This window comes from Vulpes lagopus, chromosome 1 (assembly GCF_018345385.1).
Source record: "Vulpes lagopus strain Blue_001 chromosome 1, ASM1834538v1, whole genome shotgun sequence".
NCBI lineage: Eukaryota > Metazoa > Chordata > Mammalia > Carnivora > Canidae > Vulpes > Vulpes lagopus.
The window spans coordinates 158,124,270-158,147,212 of NC_054824.1; the positions used below are offsets into that span (position 1 = coordinate 158,124,270).

General features: G+C 40.3%; 1 protein-coding gene across 2 annotated transcripts in view; it reads left to right on the plus strand.

The window, feature by feature from the left end:
* Positions 1 to 22,943, plus strand: part of PRRX1 (paired related homeobox 1) — a 72,828-nt gene that overhangs the window by 39,729 nt on the left and 10,156 nt on the right. For both annotated transcript variants that reach the window (XM_041761180.1, XM_041761189.1), the window contains exons 2-3: positions 15,656 to 15,831; positions 20,052 to 20,233. In XM_041761180.1, coding sequence (XP_041617114.1) covers positions 15,656 to 15,831; positions 20,052 to 20,233 — 358 coding nt within the window. The remainder of the gene's footprint in view (positions 1 to 15,655; positions 15,832 to 20,051; positions 20,234 to 22,943) is intronic.

Here is a 22,943-nt window from a genome sequence, read left to right on the forward strand (position 1 = left end):
TTACAACGATAATGCCTTTCATATATGTCTAGTATTTTTAGAAAAGTCATCTTATCTGAACCTCACTTACAATCCTTTAAGACACACTTATTTTAAATGTTATTAGATGTTGGTTTCCCCTATATATGAAATTAGATAAAGGTTACTTTGCTTAGTTTTACTAACCACTATTAAATTGTTAGTGTTTTTTTTTTTTTTGTTAAAACTGTATTGCATTCTTTTCTTATACCATAAAGAGATTTGAAATATAAATGAAATAGCATCTGTGAGGTATTTTATGATCTTTGGAAGAAAGGAATCATATAAATGCAACCTTTCAACTCAGAAGTTATGAACACAATTACATTGTCTCTCTCTAATGGAATTCTGTTCTCTCCAAATACATTGAAAATAGAGCGGGGAACATAGATTTCTAGTTATTTTCCTGAGGTTCAATGATCTCTAGGCTGCGGTTAACTTTTGGCTTGAGACCACAAAAACACACTCCAAATATTCATCATCTCCAAAGGTTATGTAGGGTGCACAAGATGTAATTGATTCATTGGTCATCGGTCACCACGGTCATTGTACAGGGAGACTGTATGTATGCAAACTTGCCTTTTCAGCTGTACTGTATTCTTAAATGAACCTTTAGAGGCAGCATAGGCTTTGGAAAGCCAGGGACATATATCTTCCTATTTTTTGTTTTAAGCTCCCACAAGGGATGATCTTGGAGAAACTTACCTTTATGATTGTATTTGTTGAAGCAAATAAAATGGTAAACAGATTTGCATCAACAGATCTTAACCCTGATATAATTGAGTTATATACCAAACTTTTCCTAATTCTAAACATTGGACTTGCTCACCTAGTCTAGGGAATATATTGTTTTTCTGGATGCTTTCCTTTTGGAAGAGGCATCAACTTGGAATCTAACTAACAGGCCTAGATTCTGTTGTTACTGGATCCTTTGTAACATTATTTTTCCAGCCCTGTCAAAAAAACTGCTTTCTAGAGGGACCAATAAAACTTACCTAGTAGCTTTGGTCTGGACTTTGAAACATATATTGCATATGGCTCCAAAGGCTCACATACTACTTGGGTTGGAGTGGGATGGTGTCACTTTGTAAGCTCTCAGAGTTTAATGGAAGAGTATCCTTGGGGATTCACCTTTAATGCACTCTCACTCTTTTTATTTTTTTGTCACCTTTCCCTCCTCCTACGTGTCTGCATTATGCAGCAATTTATGACTCCATTGATACAGTACGTGGTTGTACCAACCAACACAACTTGGCAATTGACTTCACTTGGAACGTTACACACTCTGCCTTGTTTTATTTAAATTTTAAACATCTGAAATATCTATTTAAAATACTGTGGAGATTTTTGCTTGCAGCTGACTCCAGCTGGCACTGATATCACATGAGCCATTGTCTTGGAGCTTCTACCTAGAAACTGATATGTCAAAGTGAGTTACCAGATATAGTTGGCATGAGACTAGGTAATGGTGATAGCTCTCAGCAGTTTTAGTGGGCTCTACAGAAAGCCCAAACGAGTAAGATCTTTCACAATGCCACAGGTTTGTCCTTTACACTGTGAGCAATTGGATCTGCTTCTAGTTCTCATGTTTATAGCGCTGTTATAGTTCAACCCAGGATTCTCTGAGCTGAGTCACACATACACCCATGCAGACACCCACACATACCATGTACACACACACGCACACATACATTTTATGAGAAATATGTCCTCCATCTTTAGGTATAAAATTATTTTAAAATTCTACAATTTGGCAAAACTGTTTTTCAATCTTGCTGTCTTCTCAATTGTTTATATAACTGCCAAATCTGATCATTTTCTTTAAAAATTACTTAAAATAAAAATATGCATCCATATGATGTTCAAATAACTCTGATATCCACAAAAAAAATCAGTAATGTAACTTAAAACATTAAGAACATTACACATTTGACTATAGAAATCTGTATCCATGGAGTTATATAAACTCTAGTCAATCCATTGTTAAATTAATAGATTATAAAAATGGAGATAATTCATAAATAAATATATTGTTATTTACTCTACAAGAGTACAGATTTATCCATTCATCAAGTATTTGAAGAGGACTTTGTAAGAAGAGATATTTAAGTCTAATGCAATGCCCTATTTGACAGCAATAGAAATGGAAACCCGTTTGGCAAAGTTACCTTTTTTTAAGGTTTATTTATTTATTTGAGAGAGAGAGAGCACATGAGCAAGAATGGGAGAGGGAGAGAAAATTTCAGGCAGACTCCATGCTGAGTGTAGAGCCTGATTCAGGGTTCAACTCAGGGCTCAATCTCCCAACCCTGAGATAGTGACCTGAGCTGAAACCAAGAGTCTCATGTTTAACAGAATGCATACCCAGGCACCCCAGGCAAAGTTACATTCTTAAGATTACATGACTGGAGGGGGGCAGATCATGTGACTTTTTAGGGACAGACAGGATGAAAACCCACATTGTCTGATTTCTAATCCACTGGAGCTACCCCCCATTATATAAAGTTGTCTTAATGATACAATTCTATGAAAAAACTTCTTAAAATACTGAATTGTGGAACATGTGGGGAAAGTATAAAGTCACTATTGTATAAATCTGGTCTGGGGCTATGACTAATTAGAGAAAAGATTTGCTATTTAAAAAAGCGGGGGCTGTCTCCAATCAAGAAGTTAACTATCTAATATTACTTGACCACCCATCTGCAGTGGCTGACAAAGCTAGGGTCCCTGGGCCTTGGGAAGAGCTGGGACTGGTTCTAAAGCTGAAGTCTCCAGGAGGGAAAAGCATAATCCTAATAAATCACCCACCAACTAACAGATCTGTAATAGAGGAAGAAAATTACTATCAAAGGAGGTGTGATCACTATCGCTGGAAGATTTTAGAAATAACCAAATGGATAAAGTGAAGGAGGAACCCAACAAGAGTCTGCAGAACATGCTGAGTAGCCATAAAGGGGCAGATTTCCTTGTAAATAACTCCTTTGATTAGATAAAAAAATTGTAATCTGTAGTTTAGGATGTCCCTCCCCACTTCTGCCTATCACACATTTAATTTCCTTTAACCAATTTATGGCAAACATTTTATTTATAAAATCTGATTTTCCAAAATCTCTTCTCCCACCTGATCAGTTTATGTTTTTATAGGGGTCCCCTGAGTTCATACAATCTTCTGGTTTATTCCTAAGATACTTTATTTTATTTATTTTTTAAAGATTTTATTTATTTATTCATGAGAGACACAGAGAGAGAGAGAGAGAGAGAGAGAGAGAGGCAGACACAGGCAGAGCAAGAAGCAGGCTCCATGCAGGGAGCCCGATGTGGGACTCAATCCCGGGTCTCCAGGATCACACCCTGGGCTGAAGGCGGCGCTAAACCGCTGAGCTACCTGGGCTGCCCAAGATACTTTATTTTAAGTGTTGGCTTCCCAGTAAGTTAATCAGGTCACTGAACTCTATACCATTTGAATTGGAATTGCAGAGGAATAGAGACTAAGAAGAAAGCTGGCAAACGGAAGTTCTAGCAGTGTTTGGGGAGTGGCTCTGTCCTGGAATGACACACCAGCCTGCTCCTGTGTGTCCTTCCTCTTGCTTCAGCATATTGCTATCAAAGTCCTTTAATGAAAATAATTTACAAATTTGGAAAAAATTTAAAAATGAGGGAAATCTGAAAATTAATAAATAAATAAAAAGACTCCAGGAGGTAGAAGGAAGAATGTCTGCACTGGCTCTGAAAGTACATTAGAAACAGATGCCAAGGACGAGAATAATTTGGGTAGTGACTAGGAAACCATTGTCCTTAACCTTGGTTATCCTCTTCTGTTTTTTTTTTTTTTTTTTTTTTTGAGTAGGCTCCAAGTCTAGTGTGGAGCCCAACTAGGGGGTTGAACAACATCTTTGAGATTAGATCTGAGCTGAGATCAAGAGTCAGAAGCTCAAGGGACTGAGCCACCAAGGCACCCCTGGTTATCTTTCCTTTTAATCAATAAAATTTGTTATTAGGTCTTTCTTCCATCCTGGCTTCTGCCTGTTGAGCAGTATGAACTCTTCCTGCCAACTTTCAGATGATGGGGAATTGGAAGTGGTGGCCATGACATGAGTCATAGTGACACATAGATTACTCATAGGTTTCCACTCCAGGCGGACAGAATCACCTATTGACAAGAAGTTCTTTAGGGCTGTTCAACAACAAGGGACATGATTCAGTGGAATAAGATTATTCCACTTGGGTCTTTGAGTATTTTGCCCAAAACCTTTTTTTTTTCTGCTCATGTGACCTTAGTGTATCGGCTTCCTTACTCGTTAAAACAGTCACACATCCTTGGAGAGGAAATCACCATATAATTAAGGTTTAGGTGTGGTTGGCAAGTGGTCATGTTGCTGTACGGTGGAGAATGAAGCAGCTAGGTTTTTGCCCTAGCTCTTTTGCCAATGAAAGGGAACAGAAAACACAGTGACTAGAAATGACGAATTAGAAGAAAATATAACCTGAAGCTAAACATAATTTTTGGCACAAAGAAATGACCACACCAGGGCATGTCTAAAGTGGTCAGTAATTCCATATGTGTCATCATTATCAAAGCCCGACATTTATTGGTGCTGCTGAGATGTAGGGATTGGCTCAACTGCCTTCGAGGCTTGCCTTCTTATTTGGGGAGATAATTACTGATGAAAAGTCCTCTACAGAGAAAGTGAATGAAAAGCCTGATAACACATCTCCTGGAATTTACATGCATTGTAAACAATGCAGTAAACCTTCATTTCAGGAAAATTTGTGTGCCATGATTTTTCCAGAAACTCATCCTGGAAAAGGCTGTCAGGTTTGGTGGCTGAATGTGAGTTGACCAGGTTATGCCAAATAAGCATTTTCTTTTTTCTTTTGCTTTAGATTTTATTTATTTATTTGAGAGAAAGCAAGCATGAACAGGGGGAAGGGCAGAGAGTGGGAAAAACAGGCTTCCTATCAAGCAAGGAGCTTGGTGCGAGACTCAATCACAGGATCTCAGGATCATGACCTGAGTTGAAAGCAGATTCTTAACCAACTGAGCTGTCCAGGTGCCCCTTAAATAGGCATTTTCACCAAGCACCATTAACAAATTTTCTGTCATTCCAAGAAAAGTACCTAAAATGTACTAGGCACTAATGCTGGGTGCTGAGACATATAGTTAACAAGTCAGATAAGATTCCTTATGGAGCTCATATTCTAGTGAGGCAAACAGCAGGAATAATTACATTTGGTCAGAAATGCTGTTAGAAGGCAAATGGTTCAGATGCTGGAAGAGAATAATGAGGGCAAGTCTGCTTCCGGTTGCTGATCAGAGAAGGTCCTGTAAACTGCTGACAAGTAAACTGAGGCTTGGAGGAGGACAAGAAGCCATTGATATAAAGAGTCAGTGGAGGGACACCTGGGTGACTCAGCAGTTGAGCATCTGCCTTCAGCTCAGGGTGTGAGCCCAGAGTTCCAGGATCAAGTCCCATATCAGGTTCCCTGAATGGAGCCTGATTCTCTCACTGCCTGTCTCTCTCTCTCTCTCTCTCTCTCTCTCTCTCTGTGTGTGTGTCTCATGAATAAATAAATAAAATCTAAAAAATAAATAAAAATAAACACCTTAAAAAAAAGAGTCCATGGAAATAGTAAAGGCCTAGGCATTTTTACAAAAAATCAAAGCCAAAGAACAAAAACAAAGGACAAGGAAAATGTCACCACCATCTGTAATGCAACCAGAGTTGGGTGAATGGAGTGACATGTCACAGTGTGGCTGAGAGAGGGATGCTGGACTTCAATAGGACAGAGAAAGCCTCTGCAGACTGTGTTTTGACCTACCACCCATTCTGTGATCTCTGCCCTCCCCCCTTGCCTGTTACAGGCTCTGATGTCTGCCCCCCTACTGGAATATCTTTTTATTGCTGTAACTTTACTTTGTGTGACTTCTTTCCTCAAACTGGTTATAGAGTTCTTGAAGTCAGACTACACATAATATTTCCCTGTATATCTCAGAGTGTTTGCCCGGCATGTATTTAGCACATGCTCAATAAATATTTATTCAAATGAATGAATAAGGTGATAGGTCAGGAGTGTGACCATTGTTAGTGATGACCCTTTGGGGAGTAGCCTAAGCTGGTTGATAAAAACACTATTTTCAGTATGGCTACTGTCAGCTAACCCATGGTTAGGGGGTCAAAACTATTAGAAGAAAGAAAAGAAATTAGCAATCTCATTTCTGTTTGCTAAATTTAAAGTCTCTTAGAAATATTCAGGTTTCCTCTTTCTCTCATCTGTGCTGACAGGCGAACTAATTTCTTTAAACTAAAGAGTCACATTCCAGCTTGAGACTGATCTCTGTAGAGTGCTCTGAGTATGGTGGAAGAAGTCAGTCACCTGGGTTTTCTCCAGGCATGGGTAATTACAGTATAGTTCTCATCCAATATATCATCTAGCCAAAGGTGTTCTAAAACAAAGACAAAACAAAACAAAACAAAAAACACAACAATAATAACAAAAGGACAAGACTCAGATATTGCCTTAATTATTGAAAGTTTTCTATTGGGCTAGATACAATAAATAAATAAATAAATAAATAAATAAATAAATAAATAAATAAAACAATCCTAAAAATCCACAATGCTGGATTTGAAAGAGATCTTAGTCACCTAGTCCAACCTGTAATTTTGCCAGTGAGGACACTGAGGCCTTAACATCATAGATGACCAGCAATCATGCTGAGTTAGAATCTAGGCCTCCTGATTGTTGATCCAAAGCCCTTTATATAATTGTTCTATAATAGAATTTAAAACACAATAGAAGGAAATGTGTATGCATAATTGTTGTGATTTTTAAAGCATGTATTGTTTATATCTTACATCTTACGACCCATTTTACAGACAGGATTGAAATGAAAAGATGTTGTAGTGTGGCATATTCCTCCAAAACATATTAAGCTTTAGATCACTGTTTACATTTGGCTTTTCTTACTCCTAAAGAAGAATTTTATGGGTGCCTGGGTAGCACAGTCGGGTAAGTGTCCAACTCTTGGTTTTAGAGTTGGTTTTAGAGCACAGTCGGGTAAGTGTCCAACTCTCTCTCTCTCTCTCTCTCTCTCTCTCTCTCTCTCTCTCTCTCTCCCCCTCTCTCCCTCTGCCCCTCTTCCCATTCATGTGTGTGCCATCTCTGAAATAAATATATAAACCTTAAAAAAGAGAGAATTTTAATTTCCTTTCACTTAAACATCATTTAAAAATATCAAGCTTCTTATGTTGACCATTTTAACATATTTGAGTCTTTGTATAGGTCTGTTGTCAATGACTAGAGCAACATCTCAGAGGGGCTTTACCTTTCTCTTCAGGCCCCCTCTTTTACTCTATATGGTGTTGTTACAGAATTATCTTGACTCTGCCTCTTATTGCAATGAAAATTCTGTTCCTTGTGGCTTTCTGTGTTGTAAGCTTCCTGTCCTACAGCTAAAACTTGAGATGAAAAAAAAAGGAAAAAAAAAAGAGAAAAAATAACTTGAGATGAAAAAGGTAAGGAAGTGAGGTCATGCCTCTCTTCTTGAGTACTTAAATGCCTGAAGATAGCCTCTTAATTGTCTTTTACCCAACTAAGAGTCATGTTCTTCATTGCTGTCCTTCCAGGAGCTGAGCTTCCTCATTAATGATGTACATCTCTTTCATTGCTCTCTGCTTTCAGTTGTGCTTTTTTAAAAACCTTTTTTTCCCCCCAGATTTTTCTTTAGAACATTAAAGTTTATTACAAAAAAAAAATTTAAAAAAAGACAATTTAGAGTGCATACCTCCCATGAAGACACCAATTTCTGCTGCTAATGTCAAGATTGATGTTGTGTCTCTTACAAAATGACAACAGTCCCACTACAAAGGAAAAATGCCACCAGCAGAAGGCAGGAGCTTATGGCTCATCTAGAGCTCTATTTGTAATCCTACTCAAATACCAGTACTTTCACAGGGACCACACACCTGGAATATGGCAAATTTAGAAAGCTTTTAAAATCTCAGTCAGAACTCACTCTTTTCCCAGAATTTTGCCTTTCTTGGTTTTCTTTTTATCCCTTTGGCATTTACCAACGTGCTCAGACATTTAGAAAAAAAAGTCACTGAATAAATATTGAGTAACATGACCTAAGTTTTGTGTTTTTAGACATGTGGCAACTGAATTAGTCAACCCAAGGCACACAGACTGGGAAATCACTGAATTTTCATAGCCTGACTTTTTAGCCCTTGGCCTTCTTCCTTTTTCTTGTCCTTTTTTTTTTTTTTTTTAATTCATTTCTAGTGAGGTTACTTGTTAAAGGTGCCAGCGTCTTTACCTGTCTGTGAGTGTAGAATCTGCCTGCTTTCTGAATGTTTCCTCAAAATCTGAATTGAGAAAGGAAAATTGTCTTGTTAGAAAGCCAGGGGTTGACTAGGAGCAAAAAATGTCCCAAATGGGACTTTTCAGACAAACATCTGTGCCTGACTTCCATGCACAATTTTGGATCAACCACCATGTCTCAGATCTTGACTTTTAAAGCTTTTATTCATTTGTCAAGCTCCTGAGGTTTCAATCCTGCACTCCATCGTACTAATGAAGTCATATCACACATGAGAGTGGTTCTCTCACTTTCTCTATAGTTATACTGTGATAGAAATCTTACTGATTAAATACCAACAAACAGCGAAACAGCAGGAAAAAAAAAGAAATAGCAGCAGTGGTTTTGAGCAGTCTGTCTCTGAAGAGAAACTGAAAGCAGCAGTGGTGGGTGTGAAACCCAACACTTACCAAATGCCTACTATGTGCCAGACTATATGCCTACGATGTGTTCATTACATTGTCAAATGACCCTAGGAAGTGAGTAATCTTACTTCTGTCTTACTGTTTTGTAAACGGGAGAAGGAAGGTGCCTTATCTAGGGCCACACAGCCAGTAGGTAGCAGGGCCTGTGGGAGAGCACAGGTCATCGTGATTTCCAAGCCAATTCATCTACTCCCTTCTCCACTATGCCCACTTCCCAGTGGCAGTTCAGTTGGGACTGATGGGAACATTCTCATTTTCTGTGTTTTTTTTCTTTTTTGACATCTAGAAATGAATTGAAAAATAGGTAAATAAGTGATTCATCCACAGGGAAATTGGGAGTAGGTTACATATTTGAAGCCAAAATTTTATTTTATTTTTCATCAAAGAGAAGGTATTTGTTCAGCAATTGAATTCCTATAATAATAATAATTCCAATATATGAATATTTTATATCTGATCACTAATTTGTATTATTGAGCATCAAATTTACACATAAACTTTGTATTCCAAGGTTATAGTCGAAAATAGACTCAGAGTCACCTGGAAGATACCAGCATGGGGGAAATTATGCATATAGTTCCAAAAGAGAGTGAGGGTTCCAGCATGGAACTGCATGAGGATGCTCACTTTATATTGGGTCTCCATGGGGGTTCTGATTAAGAATCCTTTCAAAAATATGTCTCAAGAGAGTTAAAGTCAAGATAAGGTGATTCAGAGTTTTGGCTCTCTGGGAAAGTATCTGTCCTGGAGAGGTGCAAGGAACTATGCCAGACGAAGAGTCAAAAGTAGTACAAGTCCCATGAGGAAACCTCAGACTCTTCGGTGTTCTGTCTTTCAAAGAAGAGTCAGCTATCATGAGAGGGGTCAACATTGAGCTACCTCTACAGAAAGCTGCTGTAGCTTTACACAGAACTACTGGCTCAGCTTTTGGGTCAAAACTATTACAAATAATAATACCTCGTAAGAGCATTTCATTCTCCAAAAGATGTATGTCCCCAAAATTACATTTGAGGTATTTTCATGCTTTTCCTAAGGTTTAGGACTGATACTCAACTAAGAATAAGTAGTGTTACTTGCCAAGTTGACAGTAAAGAAAAAATATGCACATCAAGAACCATCGTGTGAAGTTGAAGGTCTGGCAGCTGCAATGTGCAGATGTACCTGGAGGTGGATGTAGCTGCATAGCCGGGCATCTGTTTGGCAGAGACCTGGTCAGTCTTGACAGTTGCTGGGATTCAGTGCTGGAGGATCCCAGGTATGCTGTTGAGAAGGTGCAGATGTGCTGTTAAACTTGGCTTTCGTCATTGTGATGCGCTAGGCTCAGTCTACATGGCAAGAGTGTTGCCAGTGAAATGACCCATGTGCCATTTATCAGGGCACATATTAAAAGGATGCTGTCCTAATTGCAATTGGAGCTTAGTGTAACCAAAGAAACTCAAATGCATGCCACAGTTGTATCTTGCTGCTTTTCATAGGCCTTGCAATAAAAGCTAAACAGTTTTTAGTGGCTTTTGCAATTATACTTCCCTTCAATTTTCCAAAGGTTGCAGGGCCCGAACCACACAAATCCCATTAAAGTAAGTAGTTGTTGTGCAATGTAAGTCCCTTTGAAAACATTCTTCAATGCCCATAAAATGATCAGCGGGCTGCTCTTTAGATCCGCTTGCCTGCCATGTTTTCAACCAAAAGGAAGAAGGCAAGCTTTGATGTGGTGGTTGGTCTCTGCTACTGAAGCTGGCGTTTTATCTTCTTGCATCAGATTTCTTTCCAAATTGATGTGACTCAGGCATACGAAACACATTTTTCTTCAGATTTTATTCCTAAAATATGTTCTTCTGTACCTTTAAATTATATTTGGCTGACCTATTTGGAATCTCCAAGGCATCTCCCACCAGATGCAGAGCAGAAGAGGGTTGGGGTCTTTGGGAGTTAACTGGAGCCTGTCTGGCGAGTGCAAAGCTGCAGTGAGTAGGGGGTCTCGTGTGCTGCCTGGTCCTGCCATTTGAGGATGGCCCTCCTCGTATTGTCTTCTCCACCCACCCTTCAGTGCAGTTTTGGCAGCCAGATGTGGAGTCCATAGTGAATTCCAGCCCAGAGCCAAGGACAGAGCTATTGTTCCCCTTAACTTGTATTTGAATGCGCAAGGGTCATCCCACCTAGGATTTAGGCTTCTTTTCCTGGAGCAGTGCTCACATGTGTCCTAATATCCCAATCCATCACAGACACCATTCTCTGTAGCATCTCTTTCTCACCTGTGTTTCTGCTTGTTTAAACTGTTCCTTTATCTTGGAGCTGCTTTTCTACTAAGGAATAAAAATGAAAGACCAATTCCTGCATCTACAAGGGAATCAGAACCACACAGCTTCTCCCATCTGTAAATCTGAGTACTAACATATTTGAAAAAGAAACGGTGAAAGTTCTTTCTTCTACAAGTAAAGTTTTCCAGACACAAAAGATACTGTTAACCTAATTATTTACCGTGGACTATTAGAAAGAATAATTGGAATTCAGAAATTATTCAGCCCCTTAAAACTTCAGATGAATCACCAAAGTTCTAATTTTCTAGGACTGCTCCTATGCCACAGTACTACCATGACTCTTTCAAGATTTTATTGTCATGTGATTTATCAAGAGACCCATCAGGGGAGCTGGTGGTTTGTAGTGGACAGTTGGTGGGATCTGAGTGAACGGTGGAAGATTTCAAAGGACTAAATCTTTTCTATAGGAATAGATGAGTCCACTGAGGTGACAAACATTTGCACAGATAGAACTGAACCATAATTTTTTAAAGTATTTGATTATACACTAAAACATATGCAGGGATCAAGAGACTAAAAGATCAATATGGATAGAAGTTATTAGCAAAGTCTTAGAGAAGGTAACATTTGGGATGTGTCACAGAAAACAGAGATTATGAACTGTGTCCTAAAATGAAAGAAAGTGAAGGACTAATATGGTGATGTGGAGAGAAGATGGAAGATGGGGTTTGCTACTGTGCAAAAATCACCCTGCACATATTTAATTGATGAAGCAGAGACTTATGGAGGCCACTGAAAAAGAAAATTCAAGAACATCTGGATCAAAGTAGCTATTCTAGATGAGAATGTTTACATTTTTTAAAAGACTATTCTGGTAGGAATGACAGCATGTGATAAACACAGACCCTCCATCTTAGACCCTCTTTATATAGCTCGTTTGGAAAAACTTGTATTTCCCATAAAATTTCCCCAGGGTAGTTGTTTTTTATTTCTATCTCTGATGCTTCATACAGCATGACTATTGTCATTTGCACTTGAGACTGGAGTGGAATTAGGAGTGCTGGCTTCTAGCTCTGGCTCAGGCATAGCTGGTATTGTGATTTGGGGAGAAGTCACTTCATTCTTTGAGGTTTCATTTACCTCATCTATAAAATGAGAGGGTGGAATTAGACAATTTCTCTGGCTTCATTTGATGCCAGTGTTTAATGACTCATGATTCCAAGTGAAAATATACCTGTGTTCACAAGGCCATTTTGCTGGTTTTTATTAGAAATCATGGCCGTAACTATATACTTGCAATTTACTCAGTCATCCATGACATACATAAAAATACATAATCATTCATAAAATCCATAAACACCTTGGATTAGAAATATTACAATTTTGATAAAAATACATCCACATCTTCTGGTTATTTTGCAGCTTGGTGACTCCTACCCACTTCAGAATTCCAAAGTATGAGATGCTTCCTGATGTCCAATTGGATATCAGTATTCTTGGACAGGATGTGTTAAAATCAGCCTTCTCCATAACTGATTTTACAAAAAAGATGACCCGCCTGCAATAATAAAAACACACTGAATTCTCTCCCCTCTATTCAACCAGACTCTAGAATCTGCTAAAAGTGCTTATCACAGGCCTTTCATACACCCCACATTTGTAAACCTCTGCAATGTTTATGTCTCCTCTCATGCAGCCCAGGAGACTGTGTTGGGTCCCGTCTTCTGTGTTCTTGGAGGAAAACAGAGAGTGCACAATTTGTGGTTAGCAAGCAAAGACAGCCGAGCCCAAGGGCTGCTGCTCAAACTGTCTCGGTTGCCCGCTCATTGTCTCCTTCCATTATACTTGCACTTTGGAGGACATTTGCCAGATCCAGACTCCTTGAACCCCTGTTATTTGTGTGTCTTTTCTCACCTTCAACATGATCCGGACTGGTGTTTTCATTTCTTAAAAACAACAAGAACAGTCACTGGGAAACTTTTGCTGGCCTCGTTTCAGGTCATCATAGCTATTTATTCTATGTCATAAACTATAATTCTCCATTTCCCTTACTCCCACGTCAGGGGAGCTGGTGGTTTATAGTGGACAGTTGGTGGGATCTGAGTGAACGGTGGAAGATTTCAAAGAACTACCAAGAGACTGTGTAGCAGGTTGTAGTACTGAGAACAAAACATAAAACACTCTTGTTCTTGATCACAGTTTGGCCGTACAATAAGAAAAGGCTCATAAAACAGCATAAAGGCTGTGGTTATACCTGAGAAAGACTTTTCTTGAGGGAAGAAAACAAATCATAGGATTGGTTTAATAAAGTGTTTCCTTTATATGAATAAACATAATAGCCTAGGTTCTGTCTAATTGGTCTCAGTCCTGGGCAGGTATGGAATCTACGGATTTTTTTCCAGAGCTCTTCTCTGTTTAATAGGTGCATAAAATGCAGGTTGTAGTGCTATCAAAAAGGCCTGGATGACCTAGAGAGACCTCAGGTACAAGGTGGGTAGAACTCTAGACAAAAAGATTTGGGAAAGGGAGTGAGAACAACATGAAAGCCTCCAAATATTTAAATTGGAAGGAGAACTCAGAGGTAAGGCAACTGCTGAGTGTTGTTTGACCCCAGGTGTTTGAATTCTAGTGTGGATGTAATTGTAAATGAATTTTGCTGATAGGTGAATAGTGGTATAACCAGGATATTGGCTGGAATATTCCAGGCTTTGATAGATCCCAGAAATCATGATAATTAAATTGGCTCCATTCTCAGGATGCCACAGACCTGACATTCTTACTAAAAGTGTCATAGCGACTTCTTCAAAGCAATGCTTCTGGTTGAGATGGTCAACTGTGAACACAACTCTAAAACTGAAAGAATGAGTGTCAGCACTTTCTTAGCTGGAGGAATGGAATTGGAATCATATGGGATTTTTCAACAAAAATGACAAGAAAAGTTTCACATTCAACAAGCACTTACTATATCTGGGTATTTTAAATATCCAGAGGAAATGTCCATTCTAAGCTTCTATTCTGGAAAGGCAGTACTCATAAAGAAGGAGTCTCTGATCAAAACCACTTAGAGGCCTCATTGTCAGGCACTAAGAGATCTGGGCCATAAGCTCCTGGATTTAAGCTACACTTTGAATCCCCACCCAAATTTGGAACATGCCCTCAATTTGTGATAAGAATAATACTACAGCTCAGGTAGGTATTACTTTTCCTTAGGACATCATCATTCATGCTAGTTGCTTTTTTTTTAAGTAGGCTCTACGCCTTGCATGGAGCCCAATGTGGGGCTTGAACTAAGATCAAGACCCAAGCTGAAATCAAGAGTCGGATGCTTAACCAACTGAGCACCAAGGCACCCCCAGTTGCTTTCTTGAGTGTGTTTTGCATTTATAGTTAGAGAGGATCAGAATGCCTCACGTGTTTGAAAAAAATGGCTGAGACCTACTCTCTATTGAATGTGGAGCAAGGGACCAAGCCCTGCTTTCCCCCGTCCTCACTCTCATTTCCCCTGTTTTGCTTTGAGCATAGAGTCTGAAGGGAGGGCCATCGGAAGTAGAAGTTCAGTTCATCAGGTAGAGCATGTGTCTTGGGCCTCGGCACCTCCCTGCTCTAAATCTCTGGGCACTGCATGGCCTCTGTAGTGGCTGAGACCTCATGGGGATGGTTTGATGTGGGTGGTAGCACAGTTGGTGTTCCGCTCAGCTTCACACCACCATCATTCCTACCAACACTGACACAGGCAGCAGGACTAGAGCATGCTACCCTCTTACTTCTGTGGGCAGGCTGGATGAGCAGCTTGCCAAGGTGTCTTTGGGGGAACTGAGAGGAAAGCAAGGGGGGGAACTTCACAGGTGAAAACTTGGGTTCATGATTCTCCAAAGGTACTGGGTAAAAGTGTTTCAGAGACCTTTCAGTACTGTTCCCTGTACTTGTGTTCTCACAGGGCAAGTCCCAGGCCAGTGCTGGCTTGGGCTGATGGTGTCGGAGCACCATCCCTGATCTAGGCTGGGGCCTCTGAGCATGGAGCCTTGAGCAAATGTAGCTAGGAATGACTTGGTGTTTCCAGGGAAATGCGTGATAAAATAGGAGTCCCTCTAATCAGTTTGAACACATTTTTTCCTCTCTAACTCTGCCTTTGTGTTTATGTGGGTATGTTGAGGAGAAGGAACCAGGAAATAGTTGGTTTCTTTGCTTATGAAACTACAAATGAACATAATATAACATAAAACAAATAAGGTCCAAAGCAATTTACTCGTCTTCCCCTTCTTCTTCCAGAGAACGTGGTTAGGAGTAAAAATTTCCTTTAGCCATCTTTGCAAAAACAAGCCTCAAGAGGCATGCAAGAAATGTCTCCCTATCAACTCAGACCTGCTCCCAGATTTAGAAGCAGCAGCCGGAGATGGGGGGGGGGGGGTCCTTGGCCTGTGATGTCAAAAGCACCAATGCCCCCATCTGAACACTGAAAGTGACATTTGCTCTAACACTTTATTAAGAATGTGAGCAAAAGAAACAACCTCTTACTGTAGATGTTCAGCAAATGACTGTAAACAGGGACCCCTGACATGACTTTCGCTCCTTAGCATCAATTTCTCTTGCTCCAGATGATCAGTTGAACTCTGAGGAGAAGAAGAAGAGAAAGCAGCGGAGGAATAGGACAACGTTCAACAGCAGCCAGCTGCAGGCTCTGGAGCGCGTCTTTGAGCGAACACACTACCCAGACGCCTTCGTGCGAGAGGACCTTGCCCGCCGGGTGAACCTCACCGAGGCCAGAGTGCAGGTAACCCAAGTACCGTATCAGGGGCGTGTCTCTGCAGACTGCTCACAACCACCAGTCATTGGTTTCAGGCAGGTGCTCCTACTAAGAAAGATAACAAAGATGCAGCATGAAGACAGAATCAGACCCTAACTGGGTTTCTTTGGGCAGCATAGTATTTTTAAAAATCAACTCTAAGCCCTTAGGTGGGCAGAATAGGCCCTGCTACGAGTCTCCCCCCTCGTAGCTACCTGCCCTTGCAGATTCCTGGGGCAGACATTGTCCTTCTGAGCATTTGACTCTGCATCTTCCACCCCAGCTTTCGATTTGACCTTTAGGATGGCCACAGAGATGAATTCTCTGCTCCCACCTCAGTTTTCCTTCCCTGACTTTGGGAGTGTACAAACCTGCAAGAAATTTATTATAAATGCATATAATTATGGACGCGGGTGGGAATGGAAATGAGTACATCAAAGACCTCACATTTGGGAACTGCGTGAAGACCTCCTTCCAGTAGATGGTTTTGTGTTTCTATGAAGTGAAGAAGGGCAAGGGCATATAGGACAGTGTAGAAAGAGAACAGCCTTTCTTTCCAACATTCATGCCATGACACATCAACTTCAATACAGACATCTAGAAACAATAAAACCTGGGATGCGTTATAATGATGATAATCATAGAATTAACTAGTGCTACTTGAACCCTTATGTGCCAAGAGCTCTACATGAGGTAGTCTGTTTAATCATCATGCCAGTTCAGTGAAGTGGATGGTATCCACTTCATCTTGCAGATGTGGAAACTGAGGCCCAATGAGTTTCCAGTGTTCTGCCCAGTGTCACATAGCCAGCAAGCAGCTCAGCTGGGATTTGATTGCAGATATGCAAAGTTCACCCTTTTAAGCACTAGAGAGACTTTGGATAAGTAAGAGTCTCTTGGCTCAGTACTTCCTCAAGAAGTGCCTTCCTCTCCCTGCTGAAAGTAGAGAGAGAGATTCATTGTCTTCTATAGAGCTGGTGGTAGGCTGCCATTCTGACAGGGGAGGGGTGGATTAGGCCAATCTGTCTTGTCTTCTTGATGAAATTATTTTTTTGTATATTTGTGCTCAGTCTGGACTTGAGGGACTTCTTTCTGCAACTGACAAATCTCTTGGCCAACAGGGACCTAAGCTAGACCCCATGGGCATTGGGGTGGGAACCATGTCTGTGCCATGAGATGGGGCATACAATAAGGGACACTTGTTGAGTTGATGGAGAGGGGCCTGAAGATCCCTTCAGCCTGTTGAGAACGTCTGTGGGAGTTCTGCCCATAGGGAAGCAATGACCTCACCTAGAAGTGCTCTGTAGGGGGAAACAAGAGGTCAGCAACAAAAGGGAAAGTTGCCTAGACTCCTAACCCACATGGGTTAGGAGAAAGCGTGAGGCACTCAGCACTGTTTGGCAATCCCTCACGGCTCAGGTGAGAATGACCCGCAGGATCTGCAGGGACAAGACTCAGTTTTGCTGTCTGGATTCCGCCATCCAAAGCAAAACCCTGAGGTTTGCCTTCCCACATCCTCTTCTCCCATGCTGCTAACCACAGCTCTCCAAACATGCTCTGGATTTCCACTCTTAAATCCCTTCCTCTCCCTTCAAACCCCCCATATCTTCTATGCCCCAAATCTGGCCTGCTCCAGTGCAATGAGTAATTTTAGACCAATAACCCACAGTACCTAGAAGCACCACTTTTACCCTGATGATTTGAATTGTAAATACAGATAGCTGGACTGGGCAGTGCTGGATTTTTTTTTTTTTAATGTGAAAGAGCAGTTTGTTAGCTGGTCTTATCCTATATTACAACAATAAACAAATGCTTTCTTATATGTGGAAACTATTTTCTCCTCATTTCTCACCCTACTATGTTCTAATCCCTCGGACCTGTGGACATTTTGTATGTGGGCAGGACAGAGTTCTCCCTCCACAACTCTATTCCTCCTCCATGAAGTTCACCTTCCCCTAGTCTGCACTGCTCTCTTCTGGCCCTGGCCTTCTTTATAGCATTTATCACAACAGGACACCTATTATATTGAGTTGTATGTGAGCCAACTTCCCCAACTAGAATCCTCTTGGATGGAGGCCATATCTTACCATTTTTGCAAAGTTCACTTTTTTTCCTCTCTTTCTTTTTCCTCTCCTTTCTTGCCCCTCACCCCCAAACATCTATCAAGCATCTATTAAACTCTTGGAACTGTTCTGATTTACTGGGGGTGAGTAAGACACTGGCCCTCTCCTTAAGGGTATTGTAGACTGGAGGCAGAGAAGATGGATGCGCCTGCCATACTGTTATGATATAGTAATATGATTCCTACGCTAAAGGAATATATGAGAATTGGCGATAGACCAGAGGTGGGAATATGCCCAGGGAAAAGGGGAGAAAATACACATATATTAAGCACCCATTCTGTGCCAACTCTCATGACAGCCCTGTGAGTATTATTTTCTCCATGTGGTTAGGAGACAAAGGATCAGAGGCATTAAATAACTATTCAATGACAAATTTTTAAAGTAGTGGGGCCAGTATTTCAATCCAACTCTGTTAGACTTTAAAGTCACGTTCTTTCCACTACAACTCTTTACAGAGGAGGCAATATTAAAGTCCAATATTGACAAGCAAGTCTTTGAACACCTGAGCGAAGAGCGGGGGGAGTGGGAGACTACCACAGGCAGAGGGAACATTCGGTGTGAGTACGGAAGGGGGGAATAACTGAATACATCTGGTAGTCTCGAGCCCACGGGAGGAGCTGAAGTGATGGAGGGCCAGTGCATGAGGTCCAAGTGATGCAGAATGTGGCTGGGTTGGTGGACCAAGAACTAATTCCTGAACAGCCTGTGTTCTATGGTAAGAAGTTTTGACTTTATCCTGTGAGTGATGGAGAGCCAGTGGATGATATACAGCACGTGTGAACATGATCCCTTTGCATTTAAAATGATAAATGTAATAGTAATGCCAGGGACATGTGAGAAACAAAAGAGCTGGGCATGTGTGAAGCCTGAAATCGAGGTCCAAACTCTCCTTTCCTGTTTTCTGCCTGGGCCCTTCCATGGACTCAACTCCAAGGGGGTACCAGCCTCATGGTATTTTATACCAATGTTGCTCCCAGGAGTCCTGCAACTATCCCCAACTCCAAACCATACAATTCCTCTCTCCCATGCCTTGTTATGCATTTCTGTAATTGTACCTAAAAGACTTGTTCTGTAGTTTTTCAAACTTACATGTCTGTCTTCTTTTAATAGACTGTGAGCTGCTTATGAAGAAAGACTAAGTCTCATCTCTCTATTCCTGGCAATTAGCACAGTCTGGAACAGGACAGGGACCCCATAAAGATTTCTTGAATGAGTAAACGATTGTATAAAATTCCATGGCATTTTGGAAGACTTGTATGACCATGAGTCAGATGTCCTTGAGCACAGAAACTCAGCCATTTATTATTTGAGTGAACTTCCATGAGATTACTTAATCTCATCAAACCTTGTTTCTTCAACTCTGAAATAGAACAAATAAAACCTAATGTATGGAATGGCCATGACAAGTAGAAGTAATAATGTATGCAATGTGCTTATGGGAGTTCCTGGCCCTAGTAGCACTTGATAAATGCTATATGTGTTATGAGCTATAGCTGACACCGTCTCTAGCTGCTCTTCCCTGTTATCTCTTTGCTCTTCCCCTGGTGCTCCTTGCATCTTCCAAATGAGCCACTTGCTTTGTCAATTCTTGCTGCAGGCACCATTTGTGAGATGAGGAATTTTCTTTCAATGTGTGATAAGTTTTTTGAAAGTAGGTGATATTTTCACCTTTTGAATAATTTTGAAAAACAAACAGACAAAAAAATTTTAAGTCATGGTATCCATGGCAGAAGTCTAATAAGGTTTCTCTCTTTTCCTTGATGACAAAACAACAGGATCATAACCCATATTTTGCTGCTCTGTGGGTTAGTGGTGGATCTCATCTCTGGAGGCATGATTATGGAAGTCCCTCTGGGTTCTGTTTCATAGTCTTCTCTGCTGATAGAATAACTCACTACTGTGGCCCAGCAGGGAAGGACTGTGGCATCTTTGTATTGTTGTGGGAAGAATTCTGTACCTGCATCTTCCTTGGGAAGGGGTTATACGGTAACATTGGCCAGGGCATTGTTCCTTTTTTGTGTAACCTCTTCATCTTTGTTTTCCTCTTCCTCCTTGTGCCCTGCTGCCCTCCTGACACTCTTCCAGGTGTGGTTTCAGAACCGAAGAGCCAAATTCCGCAGGAATGAGAGAGCCATGCTGGCCAATAAAAATGCTTCCCTCCTCAAATCCTACTCAGGGGACGTGACTGCTGTGGAGCAGCCCATCGTACCTCGTCCTGCTCCACGACCCACCGATTATCTCTCCTGGGGGACGGCCTCTCCGTACAGGTGAATGACTGGCCCACCCCCCCTTGCTCCACTTCCACACGTTTCTCAGCGGTCGGTCACATTCAAAGCTGCTGGTGCGGCTGGCTGACATTTCTTACTGGGTTAACCTCTTCAGAGACATTCAACTTGCTGACACCCCCAGATTTTCACGGGAGATCACTAGTTGCCCCAGGAGCAGGGTTTGGGGCAGAAGATAGAGGGCAGGCCATCAGCAATCTTCTCTTGGACTCAGGAACTCTTGCAAAGGTTTCAAAGATGGGGAAGAATCTAAAAGGAAAGATCATTAAGCTATGTCCCAAGTCCCTCTTGCAACCATTCAGGAACAAAACTTGACTCCATTTCCAAATTTAAAATAGATGTGTTTCGTCATGCTCAAGTAGAAATTTAACTTGTAAGGCTCCAAGTGTAGGCTTGAAGGCAAACTTTACAGTAAAACTGATTTTGAATTAAAAGAAGAAAAGGAAGGAAAGATAAAGGAAGGGAAGAAGGAAGGAGAAAGAGAGAGACAGAGACAGAGAGGGAAGGAAGGGAAATATCCACGACCATTCTGATCACGCTCATGGCCATTCATGGCCATTATTAGCAGGTGGGGATGTCTTATGATCCAAAAATACCTTCCTGTTCTATTGTAAATTCTTACCTATGCATCTGAAGTTCTTTGGGGTCAGTTTGTCTGTGCGGGGCATTTAAAATATAAAAGCAATGTATAATTTACACAAAATTTTTATATTAAAAGGTGAAGAATTTTAAAGAAGCAAATAACAGAGTACTATTTCAATATCTTGGAGAGGCCTTTAATCTCCATTTATTATGATGTTCAGATAATACAAGTTAATGTCCAGGGGAAGCTGAGACCCAAGTGCCTAAAGCATCCTCATTGTTCGAAAGTGCCTTTCTTTGAACCTGAGTACTCTTAGAAACCAGGTCAAGGCTGTGTGCTCTCTCTGGCCAATAACAGTGGAGGAAGTATTCACAGATTCATTTATTATGCTTTTATTTGCCTTTTTTATTGCTAAAGTTAATTAATGCTTTAAGGAAAGGTCTAAAACTAATTATAGGAGATTATCTTCCAGCTAAAGCTGAACTCCTAATGTGAAATACCACAATTGTGAAATGCAAATATTTTACAGAAATTGATGGTTTTAATCAAAGCATAAGGCCTCACCTAAATGTTCTTTCTGTTCCAAATCAATTCCTTGAAAGAAATGCCATGAATGTACTTGGATTTTTTTCTTTTAAATCCCCCATTGTGAAATTAGCCTGAATTACATTGGTTTTGGTACTTAGAGACCCCATGCCTGAGAAATTGGAAATATCTATAGCTCTCAGATTATAGTAAGCCTCACTGATTTCAAAAGATCAGTCGTATCTAAATATCTAATTTAAAATTTAGACTCTTCCCATAGGACTTACCAAAAACACATTTTTGAGACCATTGTGAAATCACATATTCTTTAATTTTTTCAATACGTAGAAGACTGCTCTGTTTCTCGATAAATATTGGTAGCTCACAGACTCACTAAATGGCTTGGGAAATGGATGTGGTTCAAAGCTTGATGTTTCAAGGTCTCTGGTTTGAGTTTGGTCATGACCAGGAAGTATTGCTCCTTTTCCTGCCTGGGTCCCAATTAGGAACTTTTCACACCAGCTCTAAACCATCCAGATGGCTGCCACATAGTCCTTAACAGTGGGAGCCTGAGGGCAGTACAGTGTGTGGGTAGGGCTGAAATCCTCCCTGAATTAATATTGGATCAGACTGCCTGCATCTCAGCGAAAGGTGAAGCCCTGGTGCCTGCATCACACATATTTTGTATGTGTGCATCTAACTGTAATTATTAACATGCAGTTTATGTGTGCCTTTTTTGGAAATGTTCTATTTTATTTTGAAAGATTATGTAGAAATACTAGATACTTTTAAAAAAATTTCATAATGCCACCATATTGACATAACTAGTTTGTTTATTTTTGCAATTAGAGTTCAGTATTTTATATAGTGTAGCTTTAGTGTACATATTTTGTATTCTGCTGTTTTCATTTAAAAGTCATATAAACTAGTGCTTTTTATGCATTTCATGGTATACTTTTATATAATTTTTTCTCTTAGATACAGAGTTTGTAAAAAAAATAATTAAAAGTCGCATAGAATCTGATTGTTCATATTCTGTATGAGGAATAAATTAATCTCCAGATAGAAGTAGAAGAATGATGGTTTAAAGCAGTAATTTAATCAATATCAATGTTTTTGACCCAATGTTTACTGAAGTGTTTATATTTTGGTTAATTTCTAAAAGTGGCAAGCTCTTCTGTTACCCGGAGATTTTTCTGCTATGTTTAGAACCAGAATACATTACGGTTTCACATTTTGAAGCTTGGTAGGAAACATGTCTTGTTTAGGAAACATAAAAGAGAAACAAGTGATGAAAAGCAAAGGAAATGATAGACCTTCTGTGTTATAAAAAAAAAAATAACTGGCTATTTCTTTTGGTACATTGATGTCAAGTTAGTTATCTCACATGTGACATTCATTAAAAGGCATTTCTTTTGGTTAATCCTTGGAACGCTCCTGTGTGCTAGCTCCGTCCTTGCTCTGGTTTCAAAGAAGAAACTGAACACTAAGCCTTCAGCAAGCAGAATGAGACCCAGTGCTCGTGATCCTTGTTTCTGTTCAGCAATTAGGCCACATCACCATATTTTCATCAAATTAAACTTG